This window comes from Phodopus roborovskii, unplaced genomic scaffold (genome assembly GCF_943737965.1).
Source record: "Phodopus roborovskii unplaced genomic scaffold, PHOROB, whole genome shotgun sequence".
Classification (NCBI taxonomy): domain Eukaryota; kingdom Metazoa; phylum Chordata; class Mammalia; order Rodentia; family Cricetidae; genus Phodopus; species Phodopus roborovskii.
This window is the reverse complement of record NW_026126613.1, coordinates 1,890,863-1,917,617: the sequence shown is the minus strand read 5'-3', so window position 1 is coordinate 1,917,617 and position 26,755 is coordinate 1,890,863. Positions and strand designations below refer to the sequence as shown.

The 26,755-nt window shown below is 42.4% G+C and overlaps 1 protein-coding gene across 2 annotated transcripts in view; it reads left to right on the top strand.

Annotated features, from left to right (window-relative positions):
• Positions 1-26,755, top strand: part of Phactr2 (phosphatase and actin regulator 2) — a 261,285-nt gene that overhangs the window by 175,565 nt on the left and 58,965 nt on the right. For both annotated transcript variants that reach the window (XM_051206153.1, XM_051206152.1), the window contains exon 3: positions 23,122-23,202. In XM_051206153.1, the coding sequence (XP_051062110.1) occupies positions 23,122-23,202 (81 nt within the window). The remainder of the gene's footprint in view (positions 1-23,121; positions 23,203-26,755) is intronic.

Here is a 26,755-nt window from a genome sequence, read left to right as displayed (position 1 = left end):
TACCTGTAGCTCTCCCTCATTCTCCAGGCCAAAACACCCTTCTTTCCCATCCACAGTCATGTGTATTGCCATGGCATGACACATTCTAAGAAATACGCCGTTAGGCTGGGATACTGTGTATGAAGGTCACAGCATACACAAACTGGAATGGCAGTGGTGCCACAGGATTGTCCTTCTCCAACCCCCCTTGGATACCATCCCTATATCCATCCCATTTTTACTGTGGCTCATCTCGTAAATGAGGCCTTCGTTGGTCTCACCCAAGCTAAGATCGCTTCCCTTCCCTCCCTTTAGAATTCAGAATATTATTTGTATAATTTTATGTCTAATTATTTCCCCCTGTTTTGTTTTATAGGGCAAGGGATACAAGTATAGTCTCTGCCCTGTTTGCTTCTTTGCTGGTTTCTTTCAGTACCGAGGATTAAAACCAGATGCTAGACAGTCACTCTGTCGCTGAGTTAGTTACATCCCCAGCCCTTAAGTTTTCAAACATTCTGTGAGTCCCCAAGGTTAGACATGCAGGCTGCCCCTCTCTAAACACAGTGTATTCCTCTGACTGCTGCATCGTCTGTTGCCATCAAAACCAGATGTTTCGGATTCAACATGCAGCTGCTGCTTTTATGATCTCCTCACACTCGGTACCCATCTCTAGAGATGGCACTGCTCAATGCCACCAGGAGACCCCGGAAGTGGGGGGAAGGAATATGCCTAAGCACTGTGCCCATATGCATTGCAGCCTGGGCTCTATAAGATGACCCCATCTCAAAGGCCGCACACACAGCAACAAGCAAAATCTTTAGGGGGAAATTTCTCTTTCCTAACTCTGGCCCTTATTTAGAAGTAGACTGTGTGTCTAGATAAAGAAAATCAAGGCTTGCTCTCCATGAGCGCTGCGGTCCCTGTGTGCTGTTAGTAATGGCAAAGGCATGCCTGTTGAGATTGTTAGATAGTGTCCTTGTGAGTTGCAGCACTCTAGGAATCAGACTAACTTCGAGGGAGCCATCTGGCAAAAACTTGAAGTTACTGAAAGGGCTCCGCAGTACCTAACAATACGAATCGCTTTGGTTGAATGTTGTTCCGTACCACATTCTGCTCCAGGAACTCCATTCAGATTGGCTACCGAGTCATGAGAGGAACCTTAGGAAGTTCAAGTGGCGTGTTACCCACTTGTATTAGCAAGGAGTGTTGGCCCAGGACAGTCAGTCCACTTTCCTGTGGAAATAGGCGTCTGGAAGCAAAAGGGTACGGCAGCCAGTACTTTCAACACTTCCATCACACTGTATCCCCGTAAAGTAACTTCCTGCACAGTTCAGTGAGGACCAAGCCTCAGTGGGTGTCACTAACACATGGGTTTGCCTCATTGGTTAGCTTCTCCCGTAAGACGGATTTGGTCCAAGTAAATTACTTTGGTTCTGCTTGGCTGGCCTGATTTCAAGCAGCGCATGTTCAGAAACATGGTTGGCAAGGCTCAAAATGATGTTTGGTCCTCGAAAAGCATAACACTCTCTGTAACCATGGAAGCATAATATTGCTGCCTGGGATTATTTTCCATATCTGCAGAAAAGGATGGAAGTGAACGGATTTCTCAGAGATGGTGCTTGTTAAGGCCTGCTCTGTTTGTATAAATACCTGGAAGCCTTTTGATTCTTACCTCTCTCATTCCACTAAGAAAGTTGATGGGCTGTCATGTAGCACTCATCTCCACACCACATCAGAAGAGCGAGACAGAATCTGCCCTGTTTCCCAATTGACTATAGCCGGGCAGAGTTACATAAGCGAGCAATGGGCACACAGCCACGGGGTTAACAGATAATTCATTAGGTGGTGTCCTTTCAAGGGAGGGTCACTGAACACTTGCATCCATGCTCTGCCTGCCACCAGGGACAGACAATGGTGGCATCATCACAGACTCTATGTTCATTGAGGCTCAACTTCCTTCTCTTTTCAATTACCGTCTAGTCGGAGGCAGAAAGTAAACTCAAATAAGTATGTAGACTGTCAGAAAGGGAGAAGAAAAAAATATAGCAAAGAATTGGAAGAGGGAGATGAGAGGGAGATCATTAAAATGGAATGGTTAAGGGCATGTCACTGCAAAGAAAAGCCCCTTGAAAAGTCCTGTTGAGGAATCCCATGAGTTAGAGTCCATACACACCCCCTTCCGTCACCAAGTGTCAACAAATGTCTCCCAGTCTTTATACATGGCCATCTCCCGGCCAATGTCTGCTGCCAGCACTGTGTCTGGGAGATGGACATGGGTTAGATGGGGCTGAGCCTAATGACTCTGGGATGACTGTCCCCTTTCCACCCGTGTCCATCGCCTGTTGCAGTTGCCACGGGAACCGCATCTTCTGTGAGTGCTCTTCCTCAGTGTGGCCTATTTCCCTTGTCAACTCCATGATGGTAATCTGGCTTCCCTTCCATCTCTGAGCATTTCTCTTCATCCTTCTTTATTTACATAATTTTTCTACTCCTCCTAGATGTCATTACTTTTTTTTCCCCTAGTTCAGAGCAAGAGAGGGCATTTCCCAACTTCACTTGCTTTCTTTTATGGTGAGAAGACTTTGTATGATGATAGACTGAATTGGGGTGGGGGCAGTGAGGGAAATGTAGCAGTCATAGCCAAAAGAAGGCGTCAGTGATCTCCAAACGGTGGTTCTCACAGTTACCATCAATGGTTTGGGCAGCCCCTCTTGGAAGCATTCCCTGTGAATTGCCCCTGGAAATGGAGCTATGCCTTGAGCACTGATCTGTGCCAGCCATATCATATCCTAACGCTTCTCAGAAACACATGGTATTTTGCCTTGTCCAAAATTTTCCTCCTCTGCCTCTTTGCTGCTGCTATGGGTCAATGAACCTTGAATCCAGGGGGAAATAAATTTATTCCCAGTGGCCACAACATTGTGCACCTCTGAGATCTTAGAACCAGCTGTAGCATGGCTTTGGGGAGCACAAATATAAAAAGTTTCCTGACAATATTCATTATCAGTCACTGAATATGTAGCCATGGCCTTTCCTAAGAGGCCATTCATTGGTTTCCCTTTCTTTTGGTGTGTGTATGTGTGTGTGTGTGTGTGTGTGTGTGTGTGTTACAGTTTTAAGAATTTTAATAGATGAATAGTTTTGCTCAACCACTTCCAAAGTTAGGATACTGCCAATTCACTGCTCCACGACTTAAATGTTTCTCATGCTGCCTTTTATAAGTGTGAATCAACTTCTCCCACTATATTTTGGCTACTGTAGGCCAAAATTTGAAACTGCCTAAGGAAAACCCTGCAGGCAAAACACTTCAAGATACACAGGCATGGGCAAAAGTTTTCTGAACATACTCTAATAGCACAGGAAATAATCTCCAAAATTGACAAATGGGACTACAGAAAATTAAGGGAACAATCACCAGGGTGAAGAAGCAGCTTACAGAATTGGAAGGTTGGGTTGGGACGGGGGGCAATCCTTGCCAGCCATACATCAGCTAGGGACTGATAGCTAGGGTATATAAAGGACAACAAAAATCAAACATCTAAACCAAAAATGTTCCAATAGAAAGGTGGGCTAATGCACCATGTAAACAGTTCTCCAATGCCAGAACTCAAGTGTCCAGTAAATACTTGGAAGATGTTCAACATCCTTAGCCATCAGAGAAATGCTTTGAGAGTCTACCTTACCCAATCAGAATGGTTGTCAAGAAAATAAATATGGGGAAAGCAGAGCTATTATTCAGTGATGATGAGAATGTAGACTTCCATAGTCACTACAGAAATAAATATGGAGGTGACTCAAAAACAAACAAACAAATCTGAAAACTAGGACTACTGTGGAATGGTGCCATACCAGTCATGGGTAAGTGCTCTAAGGAAACATGTCACAAAAAACCCCGCATATCCATATTTATAGATACACTATTTACCATAGTTAGTAAGTGGAACCAGCCTACACATTCATGAGTATGTCAGGGGATAAAGAAATATGCAACTCTGGAGAGTACTAGACTTCTTCCATAGGGGAGACCTACATTTTAAATTTTCTATATGTGTGAGTATGTGTTTGTTATTCAAAAACTAGAAAGTGGTTTGTGGGGGGAATCTTAATGGATATGTGTAAAAGGAGTTCTTAATTGGTCTAGATAATAAAACTTGAGTCAGATATAGAGGGAAATTCTGAGAGATCTGAGAGAAGGAGCAAGCCATGGCAAACCTTATCTCCTAAACATCTCAACAGCGAAGACAGTGATTTCCTGTTTCTCCCTTCTTATATCCTGTTTCTGCCCAGCTATGTCACTTCCTGTTGGTCTATACAGACCTCCAGACCTCTATGGTTAGCTAATGGCAAGCTCCATTCTCTGACCCTCAGACAGGCTTTATTGTGCAAGAAAGATATCACCACAGATGTCTGAAATACAGAGAGTAATAGAATCCATGCAGCAGTAAATTCCAAGTGGGAGAATGTCTGGGAGAAGAAATGCAACTAGCTGGAATTGGGGAAGGGACAGGACAACCGGCGGTGAAGGAGAAGGCCATAGGAACAGAGAGTATTGAATATGAGCATGAACACACCATGAACAAACGCACTGCTTTGTAAACTAACCGAAGATGTTAAAAAGAAAGCAAAGAAAAGTCAAGGACACTGTCATTCAGTATTTAGTTAGGAGACCGGTAGGTTTCCTTCAGCACAGCCCCTTTGGAGGTTGATAGGTATATCGTTGGTAAGTGGTATTTCACAATATGATTTGATTCTGTGATTTGCCTAGCCATTAACCTGAGGGAGGATGTAGTTGGTCCCAGTTGGGAATAAATGTGGCTGAATCTACTATAAAATTCTTATATACATTTCTGTGAAGGGGAGTTTTTATTTTATTTTTTTTTTTAAAGAGGGAAATGTGTAGAAATGGGTTTCTAGGTTGAATGTGTTGAACATTAAAACAATTACCAAATATTTTCCAGAGTTTTCCATTTCTGCCAGCAATGTAAGACAGTTCCTGTTACTCCATGTCCTAGTCAGGATTTGATAGTTATCACATATCACTAGGCATGGTGATGCTCACCAGTGATCCTTGTACATAGGGTTAGAGTCTATAAAGATGTAGGCCAGCCTGGGCTACAGGCCCACAAATGATCAAATTTACTATGTTAACTACTTTTAAATGTGCAGTCCAGTCGTGTCAAGTATTTTTCCATGATTATGAAACTAGGTCTCTGTTGTGGGAACTCAGTCCATTAGCCAATGATATTGTGTACTAGCCCTGTGGGTATTGTCTGCTCTGGGTTCAAGACTGGGTGAGAACTAAAGACAGGGACTACACATGCTCTTGGACATGGAAGGTTTCGTGACGCCACCACTCAGTGATGTGGTCCAGAGTTTTCCCCACCCTTACCTGGTGGACGCAGATGTGGCAGCGTTGCTTCATTCCAAGCTTTGAGGGTGTTATTTCCATTGCATCCCTTAATAAGGAGACTTCCGTGGATTCTTGCTTTAGGTCTCCAATAGTTTCATCTTGCAGAACTGAAGCTCTGCCTCTTCAACAACTATCTCCTGCATTCTGGCTGCTACCACCCTTTCTGTTTTCTGTAAGTTGGCATTATTGGCATTTGAAATGACTCACTGAATTGCTCAGGCTCAGGGTCTTCTTGAACCAGTGGGCTAAAGTACCCTCTGGCCTTCACTTTAGATCACAAAAATATCCTTGTCACACGTTCCTCTGTAAAGCTTTTTAAGTTTTATGTTGTACACATTTAGGTCAGTTTGGGGTAGTATTCATGTCAGGTGTGAGATCTGATATGCTTTTCTAGTTATTTCAGTCCTATTTGCTGAATAAAACATTTTTTCCCATTGAATTGCCTTTCTACAACTTCAAGAATCCTCTTTGGGAAAGGTCAGTCCTAGTCTTCTGGCCCATTTTTATAGTTGAGTTTGTTTTCTCTCAGCTGAGTTTAAAGACTTCTTTATAATTTCCTAGAAACGTTGCCCTGGTTGGGTGTTGTTTGGAGATAATTCCCTCCCAGTCTGCAACTTGCCTTTCCATTTTTTTAATGGGGTCTTTTATTCAGCAAGAGTTCTTCATCTTGGTGGTGCCCAGTTTCTCCCTCCTTCTCTCCTGGGTTGTGTTTTCCACATCATGGACAGGCTCTGAGCAGTGCTTGCTGGGAAAGCTGTTCCCCATGCTGATTTGCTTTTGCACCTTTGCAAAGTTAATTGGCCACATATGTGGGATCTATTTCTGGACTGGCTGTTCTATTCTCCCAATCTATGAATCTCTTCCTTCACAAATACCAGACTTTCTTCATTACTGTGGCTCTTAAGTCTGAAAATTAGTCAGTGTGGTTTCTCTTAACTTTATTCTTCATTTTACAATTATTTTAACTAGTCCACTTTCTTTGCCTTCTCATTTAAATTTTTGAATCAGCTTCCTTGTATTCTAAAAATGCCTCGGATGGGATTTTTGTTGGTGGTGGTGGTATTGCATTAGCTCTGTACTGAAGTTTGAATGTATTTGATTGACATCTTTTCTGTGTTGAGTCATCTCCTCTGTGAACTGATGTGCCATCCATTTAATCAACTCTTTTATTTCTCTCATCAACATTTTGAAGTTTTGAGAAGACCATGTTAAGTTTATAATTATGTGTTTTCTTTTTTCTAGCGATTGCAAATGACATGTATTTCAAATGTTTCTAAATGTTGATTTCCATTGTTCATTCAAGTCCACAGATACATGATTGTATCATATTGGCATTTTGGGAGTACTGTGTGGAAAAGCCATCTATGGATAGAAATGGTTGTGTTTCCTTCTTCCTTTCCTGTGTGCCTTTTCCTGCCTCTACCTCCAAAGCTAACATTTCTGCTCTAATAGGAAGTGAGTGATAGGAAAGGGCGTCCTTGCCTGGTTCCCAACTGTAAGGGGAAAATACTCATTAAGTGTGTTTGCTGAAGGCTTATTTTATGTGAACTTTTATCAGGCTGAGGAGTTCTTCATATTTCCTGCTTTGCGGAGATATTTATTATATGCAAATAGATATTAGATTTCTTCTTTTTTTAATCTTAAAAAAAGATTATTTGCATGTGTGTTTGTGCAGTGTGTGTGTGTGTGTGTGTGTGTGTTGCCTACAGAGACCAGAAGAGACCATCAGATCACCTGGGACTGGAGTACAGATAGTTGTGAGCCATAATGTGGGTTCTGGGAATCAAATCCAGGCCTTCTAGCTTGAAGAACAACAGCTGCTCTTAGCTACTGAACCATCTCTCTACCCCAATATTGCATTTCTTGACTGTTCTTTCTGTATTAATTAATGTGATCACACATGGGCTTTCTCCTTTAAAATATATTTTATTTTGATACATTGATACATTTTTAGATATTGAACTGGTTTATTTTCATTCCTGGAATATGGCTCCACAGGGTTATGCGCTCTTACATTCTCTCTCTCTCTCTCTCTCTCTCTCCCTCTCTCTCTCTCTCTCTCCCTCTTTCTCCCTCATTTTTGCTAAGTTTTTATTGGGAAACTTTTAAACTATTGGTGATATTGATCTATACTTTTCTTGCACATGCAACTCTCTGGTTTTAGTATTGGAATGATACTGGTTGCTTCAAGGGAAGTGGGGGGGGTGTCCCTTTCTTCTGCTCCTGGAAGGAATTTTATGACACTCATGCCGTTTCTCCTTCCAGTGTTTGGTCAGATTCACCAGTGAGACAGTCACAACCCGAAGGGTGTACGTCTGTCTATTCACTTTCTTTAGTAATAATAGTGCCGTGTGGGTGTTTGGGTATTCTCTTTCATCCTAAGTGGGCACTTGTAGGTACTCAGGTGCTTTCACGTGGGAGGCAAAGCAAGGCTCACGCACGCTTTCTTTCTCCTTCTCTCTCTCTCCCTTTACTTTTAACTGACTCTCTCTCCTCCTTCAGTAAACTCGATAGCGAATGCTATCTCAGTGGGCTATGTCTTGGTCATTTCTCTTTTTCTCTAGCACCTGAGTTGGGTTTTTTGTTGCTATTGTTTTGTTGTTTCTTTTCATCTTGAGGAGAAGTGATTCTCGTACCATGTGGTTCACTCATCTAACATTTGCACCAATTTTTTTTTTTTAGTAATTTTCAAAAGCTGTGTAATCAGCATCACAATCATTCTTCACATTCCTTCACCTTGGAAAGGAATCCCATTCCCACTAACACTTCTCCCTCCCTCCCTCTCATCTCCCCAGCTCTGCTCTCTGCCTGTCTTTGACGTTTCATTTAATACTGAACAGTAAATGTGCGCTCTCTCGTGACTGGCATTGCCCACTTGGCATCAGGCTCTCAAGGCCATCCTTCTGATAACAGGTACTGGTACGTGGTCTTTTTCCACCGCACATTTCATTCGTTGGGTGACAGACTTGAGTTGTTTCTGCTTCGGGCTATAACAGACAATACTTGGACGAGCTGAGATGAGATGAGCTACTTTTGCATGTGGTTCCTTGTGTAGATGCACGGTTTTGCTTCCCTTGGTTGTATGCCCATGAATGGAATAGCCGAGTCTTCTGACAATTTGCTGTTTAAGATGTTGAAGACTGATTTCCAACACAGCCTCGTATATGTTCCCCGTATATGGTGTAGTCCAGCTCCTCTATGTCTGGCCTACATTTGCCATCCGTCTCATTTTAGCCTTGACTTCGTGCAGACTGAAGTTATTTCCCGAGTACTCTTAGTTCTTTTCCTTCCTTACCCTTTAAACCTAAAACTTCCTCCCAGCAGAGACTTTTCTTTTAAGTTTTCTTCCAGTCAAGGTCTAGCTTGGGTTGGTTTTGAACACGATCCTCTTGCTCACCTGACAAGTGCTGGGATTACAGGCATACACATCATGCCTGGCTAAGGGCAGGGATTTTCAAGTTTTCTGGCAGAGATCCTAAGGCTACTAGAATAGTCCTTGGCTTCTGTTAGACATTCAGTAAATGTTTGTGGAATGAATGAACGAAAGCCCTGACCCCATTCCACACACAGAGCATTGTCGAATGAACCATTTTGGTTTGAAACGTTTGGAGGGCAGGAATTACACTTAATTTCAAAGCTTCTTTCAGATCACATCACAGAGTTACCCAAGAAAGACCGAAGGAACCTTCAGCGGCCATAAGAACTAAAGTGAATATCTCACCTGCTTAACAGTTACTGCTCCTTCATTAATGAGTAAAGCACTTAAGCATATATGTGGTGCTAGATATGGCAACATAAAAATCATTGCAGAGACTGATTGTCAAAAGAGAGGCGAGCTGGGATTTTATTTCAGTTCAGTCGTTGTTTACTACCTTTGTGTGTTATAACTGAACCTTATCCGACCAAATGTGCGTAAGAAATGCTGTGAGTCAAAGAGCTAATGCATGATAATTTTATCATATATATTTTTTAAAAAAATTTTATATTGTTTTCCTAAAGATAGATGTTGTGCCAAAGTACATTATTTTTGTATCTAGTAGATATGAAATATATTATACTTAATCTTCGTTGGTAACCTGATGGGATGTGGAATCCATCATGGAAACAAGCCTCTGGTCATATCTATGAGAGGCTTTTTACACTGGGCTAAATGAGGTGGGAAGACCTAGCCTAAATGTAGGCAGCACCTAATCCAGGCTTCTGGTCAGGATACAAAGCAGAAAACAATTAAGCTTCAGCATTTGTTGCTCTTTGCTTCTTGACTGAGAACTTAACTGGACAGCTGCCTCATGATTCTACTACTAGGTCTTGCCTGCTATGATAGACTGCTATCTATCATAGCTATCTATCCCTCATACTGAACAATCCCCTCTTTACATTACCACTGTCAGTCTGGGTATTTTAGCAGACTGATAAGAAGAGTAATGGATATAACATATAAGGGAGTGCAATTATTTATTGCTCTCCCCCGCCCATTGATTCAGCTTTTCTATACATAGGTAAGTTGGAGGGATTAGTAGAGCCTTGCCTTTCATTTGCAGACCATGCATTGTTTATGAATGATCTCTTCTAATGGGAAAACCCACTTATGAAGAAAAGTACTATATGAGAGATGTCGCTATGCATTCATCGTCATGGAAATCAGTGTCTTCATAAATCCAGGAAGCTTCCTTCCATGACAGGTTTAAAACAGCCAACTGCACAATGGGCTGGCCAAGCCATCATAGTTTACCTTCTACAGATTAATATAAACTATGACCTCTGTATCCGAACAGAGTCAAGGGACCTCCCTTGCTTCTTGTACATTCCGGAGAATGAGATCGTATTTGTCTAAATCCAAACCAAGATTTGGGTTTACTCTTGTGGCTGTGTAAAGCTTACAAGTATTTCAAAGACTCAAGTCTATTCTGGATTTGGGTAGGGGGCAGTTATTTTTCTGAGAGTAAGAGAATTAAAAGAAGCAAAAGTTCTCTCCTGAGCATCCTAGGAAAACAGCCACCAAGAAGCCATTGGCACTAGTATCTTTCCTAAATTCTGGATGGAAGTGACCTGTGTCTTTAAGAAATTTTAAGAAATAGATTGAAATTTATTAACATTAACTGTCTTTAGTTTCCTCTTCATCACATCTGTTTCTCAGGTGGTATGACGGGAGAGGGTAAAGTTCCCATCAATCTCTTCATTAAAAGGAGGCTGCTTTTGGAGTTTGCACCGCTTTGAGAGAGTACTGGACTCTCCCTTATTTTGGTAGATAATTTCCCAATTTTGTTGTCCTGTGGAGCTCTTCAAGTACTTTTAAAAGTCCAACAGAGTTCCTTTGAGCCAGGTCTCAGGACTCATATCAGGAAAGCCCATTATTCTGTTTCCTCTGTGTATTATTTCCCATCGTGGTTTTGTTTTGTTTTTTTCATCCTGTGATAAAAATCTGGCCCTTATCACTAGGACGAAGTCCTGGAAAGTGACAGGTTTTTGGCTTACACGTTTTCCTGATTTGTTTCCCATTTGGAATTTGTTCCCATCTTAATTCTCATTTCTTTTGTGGCAAGTGAAATCTTTTACTCATCTGGGCCTCAAACACTTCCTATCCCAAATTTTCTTCAACTACTTCCCAAGTTTAGGCTGTCTAGGTTTTGAACCTGGTTCTCATATGGATTTTCCTGTTCTAAAATGTAAGGGCTTAGTAATGCCTTTATTGGAGGGAGCAACTGAAAGTCTACGTAAGAAATAGAAGGTATTAGTGTTGGGGCATCTGTACTGGCCTGCCCTTGGAGATCTGACAGGACACGCCCTCAGCTGCAGCCACTAAGAGCACCGCCTCTTTTTCTCTCTCTGTCTGCCTGTTCCTCCCTCCTTCTCTGTCTTTGTCTCTCTGTCTCTGTCTCTTTGTCTCTGTCTCGTCTCTCTCTCTCTGTCTGTCTCTCTCTCTCTCTGCGCCTCTTTTTCTTCTCTCCCGATGCTCCTGTCCCCAGAGGCCCAGTCTCCCCTCTCCCCTTCCCCCCCCCCCACTTTATGATCCCGTTCCTCTAATAAAAAACCCCTCCACTTGAACTCTCTCGGGCCGCTCTTTTGAAATTACAGCATAAGGGGATAGGAAACACAATTGGGAAGAAGAGTGAACGCAGATTTTATGCAAAAAATTACTATGCATCCACGTGCTTGAAAAAAAATCTTTTAAAAATGTTTCATCTCAGTGTTTATGTACATAAATAGTCCAAAAATGTTTTAAAGTCTAATATTTTAAAATCATAATGAAAGTGTGTGTGTGTGTGTGTGTGTGTGTGTGTGTGTGTGTGTATCAGCCACTTTTATGTAGGCATCTGTAGGGTTAAATGCGTTTACAAGGTTGTGCAACGGATGTCATAAGACTTTTCAGGAAACTCAGACTTGCACCTCTTGGACAACTACTCTCCGTTTTCTCTCCCCTTCCTCCTAGAATTTGTTTTTTTAACGAAAACTTCAGTGCAGAACCTCGATGATAAGAACTGGAGTCATAGCCCCAGAATCTTGAATAGGGATCTTTCTCTCAGCTGAGTTTTACAGTTCAGCTTGGTACTAAGAAGTTTACATAAACAGGCACCTCATACGGTTTGAAAATGTTCCCATGAGGTATTTTGCTGTTTATGTTGCATTATATTTTTGTTTTGGAGGCATGAGCTTTATTCCCATGATTCTTTTGAGGCCTTTTTTCATGAATTGTCTTAGAGTAGGAGACTTGCATGGATATCAATAACAGTGATAGGTAATCTTCGTTTTGACTGTATCAGGGCTGTTTTATTTATTTCTTGTTTGTCGTTTTGTGTGCCATGGCATGAATGTGGAGGTCAGAGGACAACTTGCAGGAGTCACACCCCTCTTCTGCTGCTGTGTGGGTCCCAGTGACTGAATTCAGCTTCTCAGGGATAAAAGCACCTGCCTTTATCCCCAGAGCCAGCCCCCCAGTCCAACATGGCTGCTTCAAATGCTTGTAGTCTTCCCTATGGTTCCAGGAGATGTGTTACGCTCATAATCCTAATTTTATCAATGAATGAGTAACGAAGTACAGAAACCTTAAGGAAGTTTCAGGGCTTGTTATCAAATATGTGCGTTTGAACATTGTCAGTCTGACTTGAGTCTTCATTCTTCATTCCTGGGCTGTGATGCCTCCACGTTCATACCCACATCAAACTGATCATCTCAGTGGGATAAGATAAAAGGGATAAACAAATGTGTTTGGGAGGCAGTGGGAGGTGATCTTTGGTTTGTGCCAGTCACTTTATGTGGTAATCATTCAGTGTTATGAGTCGCTTTTCCCCCTGCCAGTCAGATCCCACAGCCTCACCAGCCCCAAATAACACACAGAGATGCTGAATCAGATATAAAGCTGTTGGCCAGTTACTAATTTCTTATCGGCTAGATCTGTCTTAAATATTAACCCATTTCTATTAATCTAAGTACTTCCACGTGTTCTTATCTTACCGGAGAGAGGCCTCAGCATTTTTCTCTCTCAATCCTATTTCTTGAATCTCCTCCCTACTACTTCCCCTCTCCTCCTAGTTTCCTAGTCCCACCTATCTTGCTTTCTTATTGGCCAACAATGTTTATTCATTAACCAGTAAGAGAAACATATTTACAGAATGACATCTCTCATCAATTTAGGGTTCTAATTATTCAATCCGTGCTTAGGGACAAAGCCTCAAGAGAGCAAGGGAGCTTGCCTCACCTGCTAATAAGTCATAAGGTCTAGATATAGAAACAGACTTGTTCATAAGAGGTTAGACTCTGTGTTACACAGAAGTGTTTTGCCATGCAGAAGTCTATTAAACACAAAAGAGGCCATAAACTATTATATACAAATAATATTTATTCTATAATTCTATGTAAATATGCTATAGAAATCTATACTATATACAACAGATTTCTACATATAGAATGCTCCATCACAACACTCTAGTCCTTTAAGAATTGTATGCATGTGTACGTAATATGTGTTGGGTCTGTTCTGTTGTATGTACGTAGGATGATATCACCCTATGTTATGTAATAAGAGAAATATGCTATTCTGGTTTATGTCTTGCATTACAGCCTTTCTATCCTCAAGAGGAATAAGGAGATCCAGATATCACTGTAAAAATCAGGGATTTTGAAGCACTGGGAAGGGAAGTTGAGCAAAAACATGATGTCAACATTATAGGATGGCTTTGCTGTCAAACTTTCATTATTATGATTTTAGCCATAGCAAAGGCCTACTTGTATTTACTTACGAAAATAAAACCTTTATCTGAAGGGACCTTTGCCCTGTCCCTTCAAGGGGCAGGCAGGACTGGATGCATTTCATTTTCCCCACTTAGTCTAGGTTTGGACAGCATTTGCTAGAGGCATCCTGTTCTCAACAAATACTGTCACTCTGTTGTATAGAGAGAGCTGTGCAGTATGCTCAAGAAACCAAACATCTTCCCATCTTCCTCATCTTTCTTCTTCTTTTTCTTCTTATTTCTTCTCCTTCTCCTCCTCCTCCTCCTTCTTTTCTTTTCTTTTTTTTTTGGGGGGGGGGTTATTGGTGTTTAGATACTGGTGTAACTGGTTTAGATATTGGTGTAACTTTGGAGCCTGTCCTGGAACTCACTCTGTAGACCATGCTGGTCTTGAACTCACATAGATCCACCTGTCTCTGCCTCCCAGGTGTTGGGATTAAAGGCGTGCACCACCCCCCGCCCAGCTCTGCTGCAGCCTTCTAACTTAGCCTGGTTACTCTTTGTACTACTTGAGTTGCATTTTAGTACGTTTTGTTTGTAACCAAAAAAAAAAAAAAAAAAAAAACAAGCTCAAAGACATGTATACCCCCGTATAAAAGAATAATATTGCTGGGATATTAAAAATTTCCTACGTCACAGTACAGATTAGATGCTTACTGAATGTGACTGTCTTAATCTGGATAGCATAGTGTGACTGAAACCCCTTTCCGATCTAATCTTGCTTTCTATGGACAGTTGGTTCTAAAGGAAATAAGACGGCTCACATTGATGAGAGTTCAAAAGTCTCTGAAACATGCAGACACTGCCTGTGCCCCAATCAGTGGCATCAGCAGTTCAGGGCTGTGTTCTCGGCCAGTGGACGACACTGTCAACTGGCGTGAGAAGGCTTGTAGCCATTAAGAGCTGACACCCACTTTGCAGCCATTTGTCTAGACTTCCTTACTGGAGCTCAAAACACAATTATTCTAGGGATGTCATCACCTTTATGACAGATATTAGTCCCCTCCCTTCAGTTGCGAAGGAACAAGAAGCAGAAAACATTAGCTTTTCATTAAGCTGAACGAAGCCCAAAGCACCTATGGCAGCGATTGTATTTCCCTTGGGCTTAGAGTCAGAGTGGAAGAGGAAAAGACAGTAAGTAGTTCACGTAACTCATGACTCTTGGCCTCTGTCACCTTCCTGAGATTGCCAATACTTCCGGACCAGTTTGGAACAGAAGGCTTGCTCATTGTTTGAGGCCCAAGCCTCTGTCCGTTGAGGAGAAAAAAAGTGTAGGTGTTGCGTTGGTCTACCATAGTGGTTCCCAAACTTGCATCCTTTAGGGACAGCAGTGAATTTTGACCTCTTGTGTTGTGCAGGTCTCTCCTCTCGCCCTAGTCTTTTGGCTCCAGAGTTTTAAAAACATTTACACACCACACTTGTTCATTGAAAAAGTACAACATGCAAAGCTGTAAGAAAGGATGGATTAATGTGTGAGTCTATCATCTTACGCTTCATGGATTTCAAGTGTTTTGCTGGGTGTCGTAAACTAGTAAGCGGTACAGCTTAGACTGGGTTGGGTAGGGAGGGAGGACAAATGTAATAGTGAAACAGTGTAGCAAAGACAGTTCTAGCTCCTGGTCCATGTCAAAAAAATCTCCCTTACACAAACAGACTGGGCTCTGACTCTGGTTACATTGTGGCAATGGATTTCTTCATTGTGTCTGAGGTGGTTTTTTTTTTTTTAAAAAGTCACATTTGTAATCTTGTTGGAAGTACTTTTTTTTTTTCTTTATGCCTAATTAGAGGTATAGGTAGCCAGACTTTTGACAGTTAAATTTCTGATATTTTAGGATTTAAATATCAAATCTTAACTCTAATTCTAAAGCCATACCGTTCCACTGGTATGATACAGACCACTTTTGGCCTCTTTCCAGATGCAAACCTAAACTGGTAATCTCAAATAATTCTGTGTTGATAGTAATATTTGTTTTTGAAGGAGTCCCTTTCCAGTTGCTTTGTTCTCCCTCCTCAATACTGAGGTTTCATTAACCAGCACTTGAGTTCGGATGTGCCTTGAGGGCTGAGTAGCATCTGCAGAACAGGAAAAGGAATGTCCGGGAGAAGCAGAGATCAGAGGATTCCTAGGGCTCACTAGCCAGCCTAGCCTAATTGTGAGAGCTCCAGGCCAATGGGAGACTGGCTGAAAGATGCTCTTACTGAGAACGACACCTGAGGTTGCCCTCCAGCCTCCCCAAACGTATGCCCAAAGATATACATGCACACACTTTCAAAAGAAAGTTAATTGCTTGTAGAATTAGGATGGGCTTCGGGTGGAATAGACAGGGGGCAGGGAGGGATTAAACACTCTTAAATAAAATCGCATACATCTATTTATTTAGGGAGGAGGCATTCATGCTGTGACAAGCACGGAGAAGACAACTTGGCAATTCCCTCCTTCCACCATGTGGAAGGATCAAGCAACCGTGGTGCATTAATAAGTACCTTTTCCAACTGGGCCGTCTCACCAGCCCAAGGAAGCATTTTCACTTCAGCATTTTGTAATTTGAATTATGATACTGTCGTGCTGCCTAAAAATGAGCCACTTCCAGCTGATGTCTTGAAGGAGGATGAGAAGGCCCCTTCCACCCCTAAGGGAGCTGAATTCTATATAGCCGCCACTGCAGATTGGGAAGTGCAATGATGGACCTTTTGACAGATGCACTTGAGTTCAACCAGATCCTAGCAACGCGCCTGGGAAAGGTGTTTACCCTCTCCAAGGCTCAAACCCTCATTTGTATGAGGGAAATGAAAGTAGTTGCTTTGCCCATCCTTCTGGGATACCGGGCAGAGGTTAAGAATGTTCTCTAAGCAACAAATAAGATAGATAATTGCAATCAGATTTCTTCGGGGGGGAAGTTGGGACACTAATTTCCCAAGAGAAGAAAGGGGCATAGATCTCTCCATCTTCCTCTTTCTAAGGCCTTTCTCAGTTGCAAACTAAGGCAGGTAGAGGGGGGCCCGCTTAGTTCTTCTTTCGTATTTCTACACTGCAAGTATCATGCCTTTGATCTCTGCTGGAAGGAAATTCAATGTAAAAAATCTTCTGGTTGGGCACAGCTCTATTCTGTTTCTGAATCATAACAGCTGAAGGAAACAGGGAATTCATTCATTCTTATGACTGAAAAATCCCAGCGGAATACAGCCTACAGGCCCAATGGGATACAGGAACTTAAAAGCTATGGTTGAGAATCTCTTTCTCCCTCTTTGAGTCTATATTTCTGTTTTGTTTTCTGTTTAAACTTGACACGTGGAGGCAAAGCAGTCACCGGCAACTCTAGCGTCATTGCAGGCTAGTGGTTTCAGATCCAGCAGAAAGCTAAAGGTTGCCTCTCTTATTGTGCCAACCGATTTCCCCCGCTTGGATCTTACTGGTACAACTTGAGCAGGTGTCCTTCTCTGAACCAATCGCCAGAGTGCCATAGAACCTAGAGCCTGAGGACGTTAGCCTCACGAATGATAGGTACTGGAAAACAGGAGCAGGGGGAATGATTTCCCACATGGGAGAAAATAGGCAACTGTTTCTAAAAGAAGTAGAAAATGTGCTTGACACTCCTTCCCTTTCTGACCACTCCTTTGGGTATTACAGGGATAAAGTGTCAGGACCTCTAGTAGAGTATGAACAACACACACACACACACACACACACACACACACACACAAGATTAGCAGCGAGGAAGGTGCATGTGGTTCATTGTAGAGTATGGATACCACTAATAGTTCTGATTGTTGAAAACTCTAGATTCTAGACATTAGCCAATGCTCTTTACTTACTTGGTATAAGTCATTGCCTCCAAAGAAACCTAAAGGGTAGCAACTATTACCCCATTTTATAGGTAAAAAAGGTTTTTCTTGAAAATATCTGGGGGTAGTGAGCAGGCTCTGGACAGGGTGCTGTTTGGAGATCGCTTTAAAACTTGATGATTTCACTACAGAGGCATTAGGGAAGCCATCTAGTACAGAAAGAAGAAACAGTAACTGTGAGCTGAAGAGAAGAAAGAGATGCTTAGAAAATGATAAGCCAGCCTTGACCTTAGCTTTGCTGGGGGAGGTGGAGGGGAGGGAGGGAAGAGCAGAATGAATAGGCTAGTATGCCAGTGGTAGAAGACAGCTGTTGTCCCAAGGAGATCAGCCCCTTCCAAGGTCTGAGGAGTTTGGGGCACGGGAGTGACATAATTCAACAGTCCAGAAAACAGCCAGACCCCTGTGAGTTTTTAGGTGGAGATGCTGGAGTTGTTATTCTACATTCTTAAAATGTTTTGGAAGGGTTTTGCATGGGTGGTTGTTTCTGTAAACTGGCTAGCTACCTTCATCTTCTCAAGGGTCTGTCAGAAAGGAGGCCGTTTTCCACCACCCTATTTTCCCTCGCCGTTACTGAAGAGGAGCCAAGCCAAGCCAGCTCTTATAGAACAGTTCCAATGCAGGACAAGTGCCTTTCTGTTTTTCGGTCACAGGTTTACAGCAAAGCCCATTCATGACTCAGGACCTAGAAGATAACAAGGCACGCTTATTGGAGTCTCCTGTTTGCTCTTCGATTTTGTTCAGTCATTAGACGGTGTTAGAATCGAGAATTAGGAGTCTCTTTCCTTGCCAAGTAAAAACACAAGTGTCTTGTTGACCATACGATTGACTCTCCCAAATACTTCCCAAGTAACAGGAGATCCCGGCCAACTCTCCACTGAAAGAAGCTGGTGGCATATGTTCTGGCTGCACTTGAATGCCGGCTCCGTGGCTGTCACTTCGTGCCCAGAAGAACACCATAAATCATGTAGAATGTATGAGGAATGCAGCCAGTCCTGTGCTCCACCCTGCTAGCTGCCGGTGCCTGTCCACATACTGTGGCTCCTTTCTCTGCTGCATACAGAGCCTTGTTTCACATGATCCATAGGACTAAAGTGGAAAACTCACCTCCCCCTCCCGCCCTTAGCCTGGCCAAGCCAAAGTGTAAAGGCGAGAGGAGACAGAGCACCCTTGTCCCTTGAGTCTGTGCTATGAACCTCACTTGCTTTCTCCTGGACTGGAAAATAGGAATGGGCAGAAAACAAGACTAGAACCAGGACAAGGCTATTTTCTCTTGAAATCATATTTCCAACAGTGTGTGTGTGTGTGTGTGTGTGTGTGTGTGTGTGTGTGTGTGGAGTCATTGTAACCACTGTGTTACTGTTGGGAACACAGCATTGAGCACGGCAGTTTGGTTTTGGAAGAGAGGATGAGAAAGGGCAAGCTCTTCCCAAGGGACTTCTGGCGAAATGACCCTTGACCAGAGCATGAAGGCCATGATGGAGTACACCAAGCTAGGGAACGGTACCCTGATGAAGACAAGCTGCTGCGTGGAGTATTCTCTGGGGTGTGGTGGTCTGTGTCAGAGAGGCAGCAAAGAGTAGTTGGAAGGGGGCGAGGACGCTCACAGGGTTGCTGTAGAGGCCCCTTGCTAGGGAACTGAGATATCCAAAGAGAGGTGAGAAGCCATTTGGTGTTTCAAGGAACGGATCCGTTGAAAATAAGAGTAGAAACAAGAAATCAGGAAAACCACTCTCCTAGAGAGAATTGGAACGTGTGCCGCTGTCATCGGGATTGAAATGTCAAAATATTCATTCACCCGGTGCAGAAAGTTACACAGACCTCGTGTATTTGTTTGATCTTGGCATGTGAACCATTTGTGCTCTTGCAACCAGGATGAAAGAGAACATTCATGGCCCATTAGTTAACTGGTAATAGTGCTTTTCATGGAGACTTGGGAACTGTGTCCAATGTGCTATGTCCCTTATCTCCTGGCAATATTGGGGTTACCATATAGCTGTGGGGTATAACAACCCCCCCCCACACACACACATGTCATATTTAATGTTTTGTACAGATCAGTGTGGTCGTCAGTCACAAAGTCACTGTTGTGGTGCTGGGAATCAGACCCCAGGTGACTTCATTAGTCTCTCCAGCTGAGCACAGGGGAACAGAACCTGAAAGCTTTCTCCTCGCACATGGCTCCTATGGTCCACTGACAGCTAGAGCTTGGGTTTGATCCATGTGCAGAAGTCATAGGAGACAGATCTAGGGGCTACCTGGGAAATGTCCCCCATACACAAGGCTCGTGGGTAGTTGAGGTAGGCCTCAGAGGCATTTATTTTTGCCTAAGATGGTTGAAAAGCAGATGAGCCAGCATCAAGAACATTCCCATGATGCTCCTGCTCTATGTGGCACATTGAACTAAAATGACCTCTCCAGTCTGTTCCAATGCAAAACTCCTCAGAGCCCATGAAAAGCGTCCAGTGAATCTGCTCCGCAAACACACAGACACTGTATAAACACAAGGCAAATATTTGAAAAGGGGAAGAATAAGATTCTTGTACCTCAGGGAGAGCAGGGGTTGGAATTTTGTGCCCAACAGCATACCTTCCATACCCAGCAGCCTGAAGTCTGTCCACGTTGGCCCTCACACAGTTATCTACATTATGTGTTAAAAATGCCCTCAGCCAAAGACCGAGCAAACAGCTAATGGTATTTTCCCATCAGGGCCCGTTTATGAGGTAGAGGAAACCGTTGGTCTGATTGCTGGTGGGAGCTGGCACAGAGCTTCATAGAGTTCACGGAAGAAATGGCAAGAATTTCTGGTACACAAGGAGGAAAAAGAGTGACTTGTTTAAGCCAAGGTTTAAGTTAGAATTAAACCAACAAAAACTCAAAACTTGGACTAAAGAGAGGACTAGGATCCACAGTTGGAAAGCAGAAATGTGAGTATCAGTCTCTCAGATGGAGAAAGAAAAAAAATGTAGTGAAGAATGAAAGTTTTTAAAGGCATCCAAAGCAAGGATTTTGGAGTGGGCTTCACTGTTGACACCGAATCCCACAGTATTTGATTTAGTGACCGCCGAGTCGTGTCCCTCATTCGGTAGATCGTAGATTAGAAGCACAAAACTCGATGTAGGCCACTCAACATCATTTGACTTGTTGCCAGTGTTCTGGGACCAACACCCAGGACACCTGAAAGTCGTGTGAGATTTCAGGTAGCAGTGGTAGTCACTGAAAGTTCTGTTTTATATTAGCAAGGGGTGGGCGAGGATAAGAGGGTGGAAGTGACTGCGTTCTGGATTAGCGTCAAGTTGGGGTGGCTTGAGTGTGAAAAATCTGGGCCCTGGTAAATGCAGTGGTCTTGGGGGTGCTAGTCACTGATCTGTTTCCTCCCTCCATGGGAGTCTAAACGCATTGGCAGCACACATAAGCAACAGCACTCTTTCATGAACTCCCAGAGAAGAACTCACCTGTGCCACACTTAGGTGAGTTGGTTCACTGAAATTGCCGAATCTTTCTGTGAGCTGTAGATACTAGTTTCTAGAAGAGATAGTGGAAAACAGGGCTGGAGGAGGGAAGGTAGGTAGGTGTGTCTCCACGAAAACTGATAAGGAGTTCATTGTCATCTTTTTTTTTTTTTTTTAACCATTTATTCATTCCTTCATTTTTCCTTTTTCGTTTATATACCGATTCCAAAAGCATATCCGACAACTTACAACCAAGAACGCAAATGCTGTGCATGAAATGAAGCTGAGTTCAGGTTGTGCAAAAGGAGAAAATGTGTAATGTCACGTACGGTGTGTGTTAAGTATCAAGTTTCACTCTGACTTTCTAGTAACCAGGACATTGTTTGTATGTATGTATGTATGTATGCATGCATGCATGTATGTGTAGAGACACACATTTCCTGGTTATCGGGAAAGGAGATTCCTCAAAAGAGACTAAGCGCTGCTGTCCCGAAAGCTCTGGCCTTCAGTAGTCACTTATAGAAGACTTCCATGTACTTCACCAAGCCCAGTGTCAACTGTTCATCCTCCTATACCTGCTGGGCCCTCAAGTGGGAGGTGAAGCTGGTGATGTACTAGGATTCAGATATGCAGGGTTAATGCCACTGAGGTTGTGCCTTCAGCTCTGAAGGTCCATCCTAAATTATATCAGGAGAAGGAATCCATGTAGAGATTCTCTTCCCCTGACTTGCCTCGAAAAGCTGCCATTCTTAATCCCCTTCTTCGCCCTCCCTAAGGTTTGTTAAGGGTTATACCAGAACCTCTAGAGGATATGGCTGGGGAAACAAAACGCTACAGAGGTCTATCGTGTTGAACGTTTGAGTTGCTGGTGTGAAAGAGAAAACAAAACCCACAGAAACAAGAGAAACAAGCAAAAAAGCCACTAAACATTATCCCTTCTTACCGGGATTCAGATAAAATGCTTACAGGAACTTTGTGGGTTGTTTCAGATTTGGAGGCTTTTTGTTTTATGTCGTGTTTGTTTGTGTAGAATTTTCAGCATTAAGAACTAATTCAGGGGTGCTAGAGAGATGTCTCAGGGGTCTAGAGCATTACTGCTCTTCCAGAGGACCCGGGTTCAATTCCCCAGACTCACGTGGTAACTTACAGCTGTCTATAACTCCAGTCCCAGGGGAGCCAACACCTTCTTCTGGCTCCTCAGGGGCCATATATGCAGATAGTGCATAGACACAAATGTGCAAACAAGACATCTGTACACATAAAATAAACATTACTAAAAAATCAAATTTGAATTAATGAAAAAAAAACAACTAATTTAGGGATGGTGAGATGGCTTAGCTGGTAAAGACTCCTGCCACCACACATGATAGTCTGAGTTGAATTCCTTCAACCCATAAGGCAGAACTGACTTCAAAAATGTGTCCCTGGTCCTCTACACATACATGCATGGCATGTGTAGTGGTTTATACACATATGCATTCTTAAATTAGAGAACTGATTGATGTAATTTTAAGGCCTTTGAAAAGAACTAACTCTAGACCTTCTGAGAGTCCACAGAGGATTTTCAGCATTTATACTTTTCTTCTCTTCTTTTTCTTGTGTGTATTCATCATAAATGGTATACTACATTATATAAGGATATTGTCACATCTAAATTGTACTTGAGATATATTCTTCTCATGCTCTATACCATCTCCTTTCACACCCATCCCTCTTCCCATTAGTTCCCTTCCCCCTTGCTCAGCCTCCCTCTACCTCCATGTCATATACACACATGGTCTATGTACACGAATAAAGTCAGGAATGGGAATCGTATATGCAGAAAACACAGGTTGAAATCACTTCATATGACTATCTCCAGTTGCACACTCCAAATGCCTCTGTCGGCATGCGTTTCAGAAAGCAGCATTATCCAAGAAAAGACGTTAAGTGAGCTCTGGGCTCCGTAGCTGGTATGCAGTAAAATGTCTGGATTGCTTTTCAGACATGACCATCTTGGCCGAGTACATTGGTTGGGCCTCAGTCATGCATGGGCTTCTCGTGTTCTCGCTGTGTTGTCTGGACTCCAGACAAGTCTCCTCGCTGGGCATAGAAACAAATGGGGCTTTGAGCCTTCATATAGGCAGAATAAATGTGCTTAAGTACTTTGAATAGTGTTCATAATTGTGCTAATCAGTGACTTGATTCTTACTTATGCTTCTTCTTTTTTAAGTTCTAGAGAGGAAGATATCCACCAGACAGAGCAGAGAGGAGCTGATAAAAAAGGGCCTGCTTAAAGAACTGCCTGATCAAGGTGAGGAAATTTGTCTTACGTTTAAGCTGATTGGATTCTTCATTTTTTGCTCTTTGATTTTCTTTTGGAATGTAAAGTGGCCATGGTCACTGTCAGATAAAACAGCCAGTAGTGCACGCCAAGAATCTTGCTTCGACCTGGAATGTCTCTCTGGGTGGCCAAGAGGCTAAGGTGTTATGAAAAAGAAATCCAGCCAGTGACTTTTCTAGTCAGTTCTTCTCGATAGGTTGCTTTAAACTCTGCTCTTCAAGCTGTTGCACTGGTAGCTAGAGATACAGGACACGATGCTTGCCTGGCTCCTTCCCTCTTAGACCTCAAGCTTTACTCTTCTAATCGAGTTGAACTCAATTGTTTGAGGGAGTTCAGTTTTAGTTTGTCCGCGCCTTACTTCTTCCCAAACGCTAGCAATAACAGAGATAACAGCAGCCTTGAGCCATGTCCCTCACGTTGTCTGAAATACTCACTCATGTTCGCAAATCAACAAAGCATGAGTGGGCAGCTTAATCTGCCTTATGCTTTCTCCCAAGTACTCTGCCCATCTTTCGCTTCTCTGAATCCTATTGCCTTGCACCTTGTTGATTTGGAATTTAAATAATGATACCTCCCTCCCCCCCCTCTCTCTCTCTGTGTGTGTGTGTGTGTGTGTGTGTGTGTGTGTGTGTGTGTGTGTGTGTGTGAGATGTTCCTTATAAAGAATACCTAATTTGGAGGCATACATTGTATATTAGTTGAAATGTCATGTTTTTTTTTTTTCCAATAACAGAACAATCCCAAATGTGTAGCTAGGAAATGCATGGCTGCTTCAGGAGTGAGGAAAACCTGAATGGAATAATACTACTTTGATTGAGCAAGCCATCACAATTTTAGAAATTTTCCTTCAATTTCTGACTTGTCAAATTTTTCCCACGCATCTTTGTTAATGACCTTTTTGTATTTTTCAATATGCTATTTCCTTGAAGTTATTTGTTTCCTGCCTCAGAGCTTTAAACATGGAAAATGCTCACACTTCCCCTTCCTAGCAGGAGGCAGGCTTTCAGGAAGTAGGCATGCAGTAGGTAGGCATGCAAAAGGTAGACATGTAGAAGGTAGGCAAGCAGTAGGTAGGCATGCAAAAGGTAGACATGTAGAAGGTAGGCACTCAGTAGCTAGGCATATAGAAAGTATGCATGTAGGAGGTAGACTGTAGAAGGTAGACATGTAGGAGGCAAAGATGTAGGCATGCCGGGGTAGGCATTCAAGAGGTAGGAATACAGTATCCAGGTCCATCTCTCACCAGAGAAATTGCACAGCTGACGCCTTTGCAATCAGCTTTGTGGAGTGACCCATTCATTTGTTCAGTGTCCCGTTTTTGAAAATGTTTTCAAGAGAGGAAAAGGGAGCTGGAGGATTGCTCGTCACTTAAGAGTGCTTACTGCTCTTGCAGAGGATATGAATTCAGTTTCCAGCACCCACATTAAAGACTCCAAGCTGTCTGCAATCTCATCTCCAGGGAATCTAACACCTTCTCCTGGTTTCTGAGGGACCTTTATGCACATGCATATACCTGCATGTAGACAAGTACACACATGCGCACAACTACAAAAAAAAATAAAATCTCATTAAAAAGAAAAGGTGAGAATTGTGATTAAAACCTGTTATTGGGTCGAGCTTACTGGCCAGATGTGTTTCCTAACTCAGAAGTATCAGTGGAGGCTACTAGTTGGTTGAATTTTACTTTGTGCTTTGGCACACTTTTCCTCTAGAAGACCAGAATTACTAATGGTGGAAAGTGCCCCGATGATGCCCATTGGAGATCTCCCAGTTTCCAGCCGAGGGCTAGAGAAAGTAGTATTCTATTTCCTTCCCTCCCTCCCCCTTGAGGATCCCTGTCTGAGAGACTGAATGCGGCTGTTGTTTTGTGAGAGTCTCTTTCCATCAGTGAAGATGCACGGGTGGCCTCTGTCTTCTTGACATCCATGAAACTCCTGACAGGGCATGTTAGTGTGATGAGCGTGGACCAAATAGACCTCTCGGGTCCCTCCAGCCTCCATGGCTGCGACCTCACCCCACCGTGCCCTGTAACCTCTATCTCGACTATGATTATTGCTCCTTCCAGATTGTGTTTTTCACATCAAGCTTAACTTCGATCTAAAAGTTCACCAAATGACCTTTCCCCTGGAGAAGCCCTCACAAGGCTTCCAGTCCACGTGCAATCCTCACTGACTTCTTTGCCTATACCCTCATGAGTCTGTAACATGAGGTCATGGTCACCCAAGTGTCTTACCTGCTTCTGATTTCCATATCTTGTAATTTGCTTCTGCCTCCTGAAGAATCACTTTTTTTTTTTTTTTTTTTTTTTTTTTTTTTTTTTGTCACCTGTGATCTTCTCGGTGTAATGGTTCTCCTGCATTTCCTTGGAACTGAATGTGATTTTGTGAGCCACAGACTCTTCCAGGGTTTGTCACCTGTCCCTATAGCCTAGGCCTGATTCAGCACCATCTTCTCTCACTGGGCTCATGTTTTGCTTGCATAGCTTCCTATACCAGGGATTGAGTTTATTTTAATTCTGAGAAAACTTTTTTAACAGATTTCTAGGAAAGCTTTCAAGATATAGATGCCACTCACCTTAATATCTTCAGTTGGTTTCATGAACTTCCTATTTCCTACAAATGGTCTTTTTTTCTACCATTGCTCTTATATGCAGTATTTTTATTTCACGACTCAGTGTAAGTACCTTTCCCCTTTCCCCATGACTTTTTTGTTTTATTGGTCATGCATACTATTGTGGTAATATTCAAGTTCTCTATAGTTGTTTTCTAGTGTGTTAAAAATGAGTTATTTAACCTGATAAAAATATGATCACAAAATAGCACTAAATTATTGTTGATATGACTTTAGGATTTTACTAACTATAGTCAGAAACCACAAAGCAAACCTTTATTTGAATTCCTTTAAAAGTAAGGATTTATGTGTACAGAAGTGGTATTTTATTTTTTTTCAGTTTTGTTTTATATTACTTTTATTTTACTAGTGTGTTTGACGCTCCCCCCTTTTAAAACTAATTGCTTAAAATCCAATAAGTTTTACCTAATATTACTGAAATTGTGATGATTCATTTGCAATGGCCTGTTTACTTTTCTACAAGAATCAGAATATAGGTCTGTAGGAACTACAGGACTCCATGTCAAATCCATCTCCATTTCCAATATGGCATAATTCCATATTTTAGCTATGGAAATGTCATGGTATTTTTGACAAAAAGGCCTGTGAATTTTATGAAGAAATTCTGTTAAAATTTGAAATTATTTTTTTTTTCAAGACAGGGCTTTTCTGTGTTGCTCTGGCTGTCCTGGAATTCATTCTGTAGACCAGGCTGGCTTCAAATTTAGAGATTAACCTGTCTCTGCCTCCCAAGTGCTGGGATTAAAGGTTTAAGCGAACTACCACTGCCCTGCTATGATCTCTAGTTTATAATGATTGCCAAGAAATTAATTTTAAAAACTCCATAGAAACAACTCTGTTAATACATTTCTTCAAATTAGTTTAAGTCAAAACTTTGGTTCCTTAACTTTTC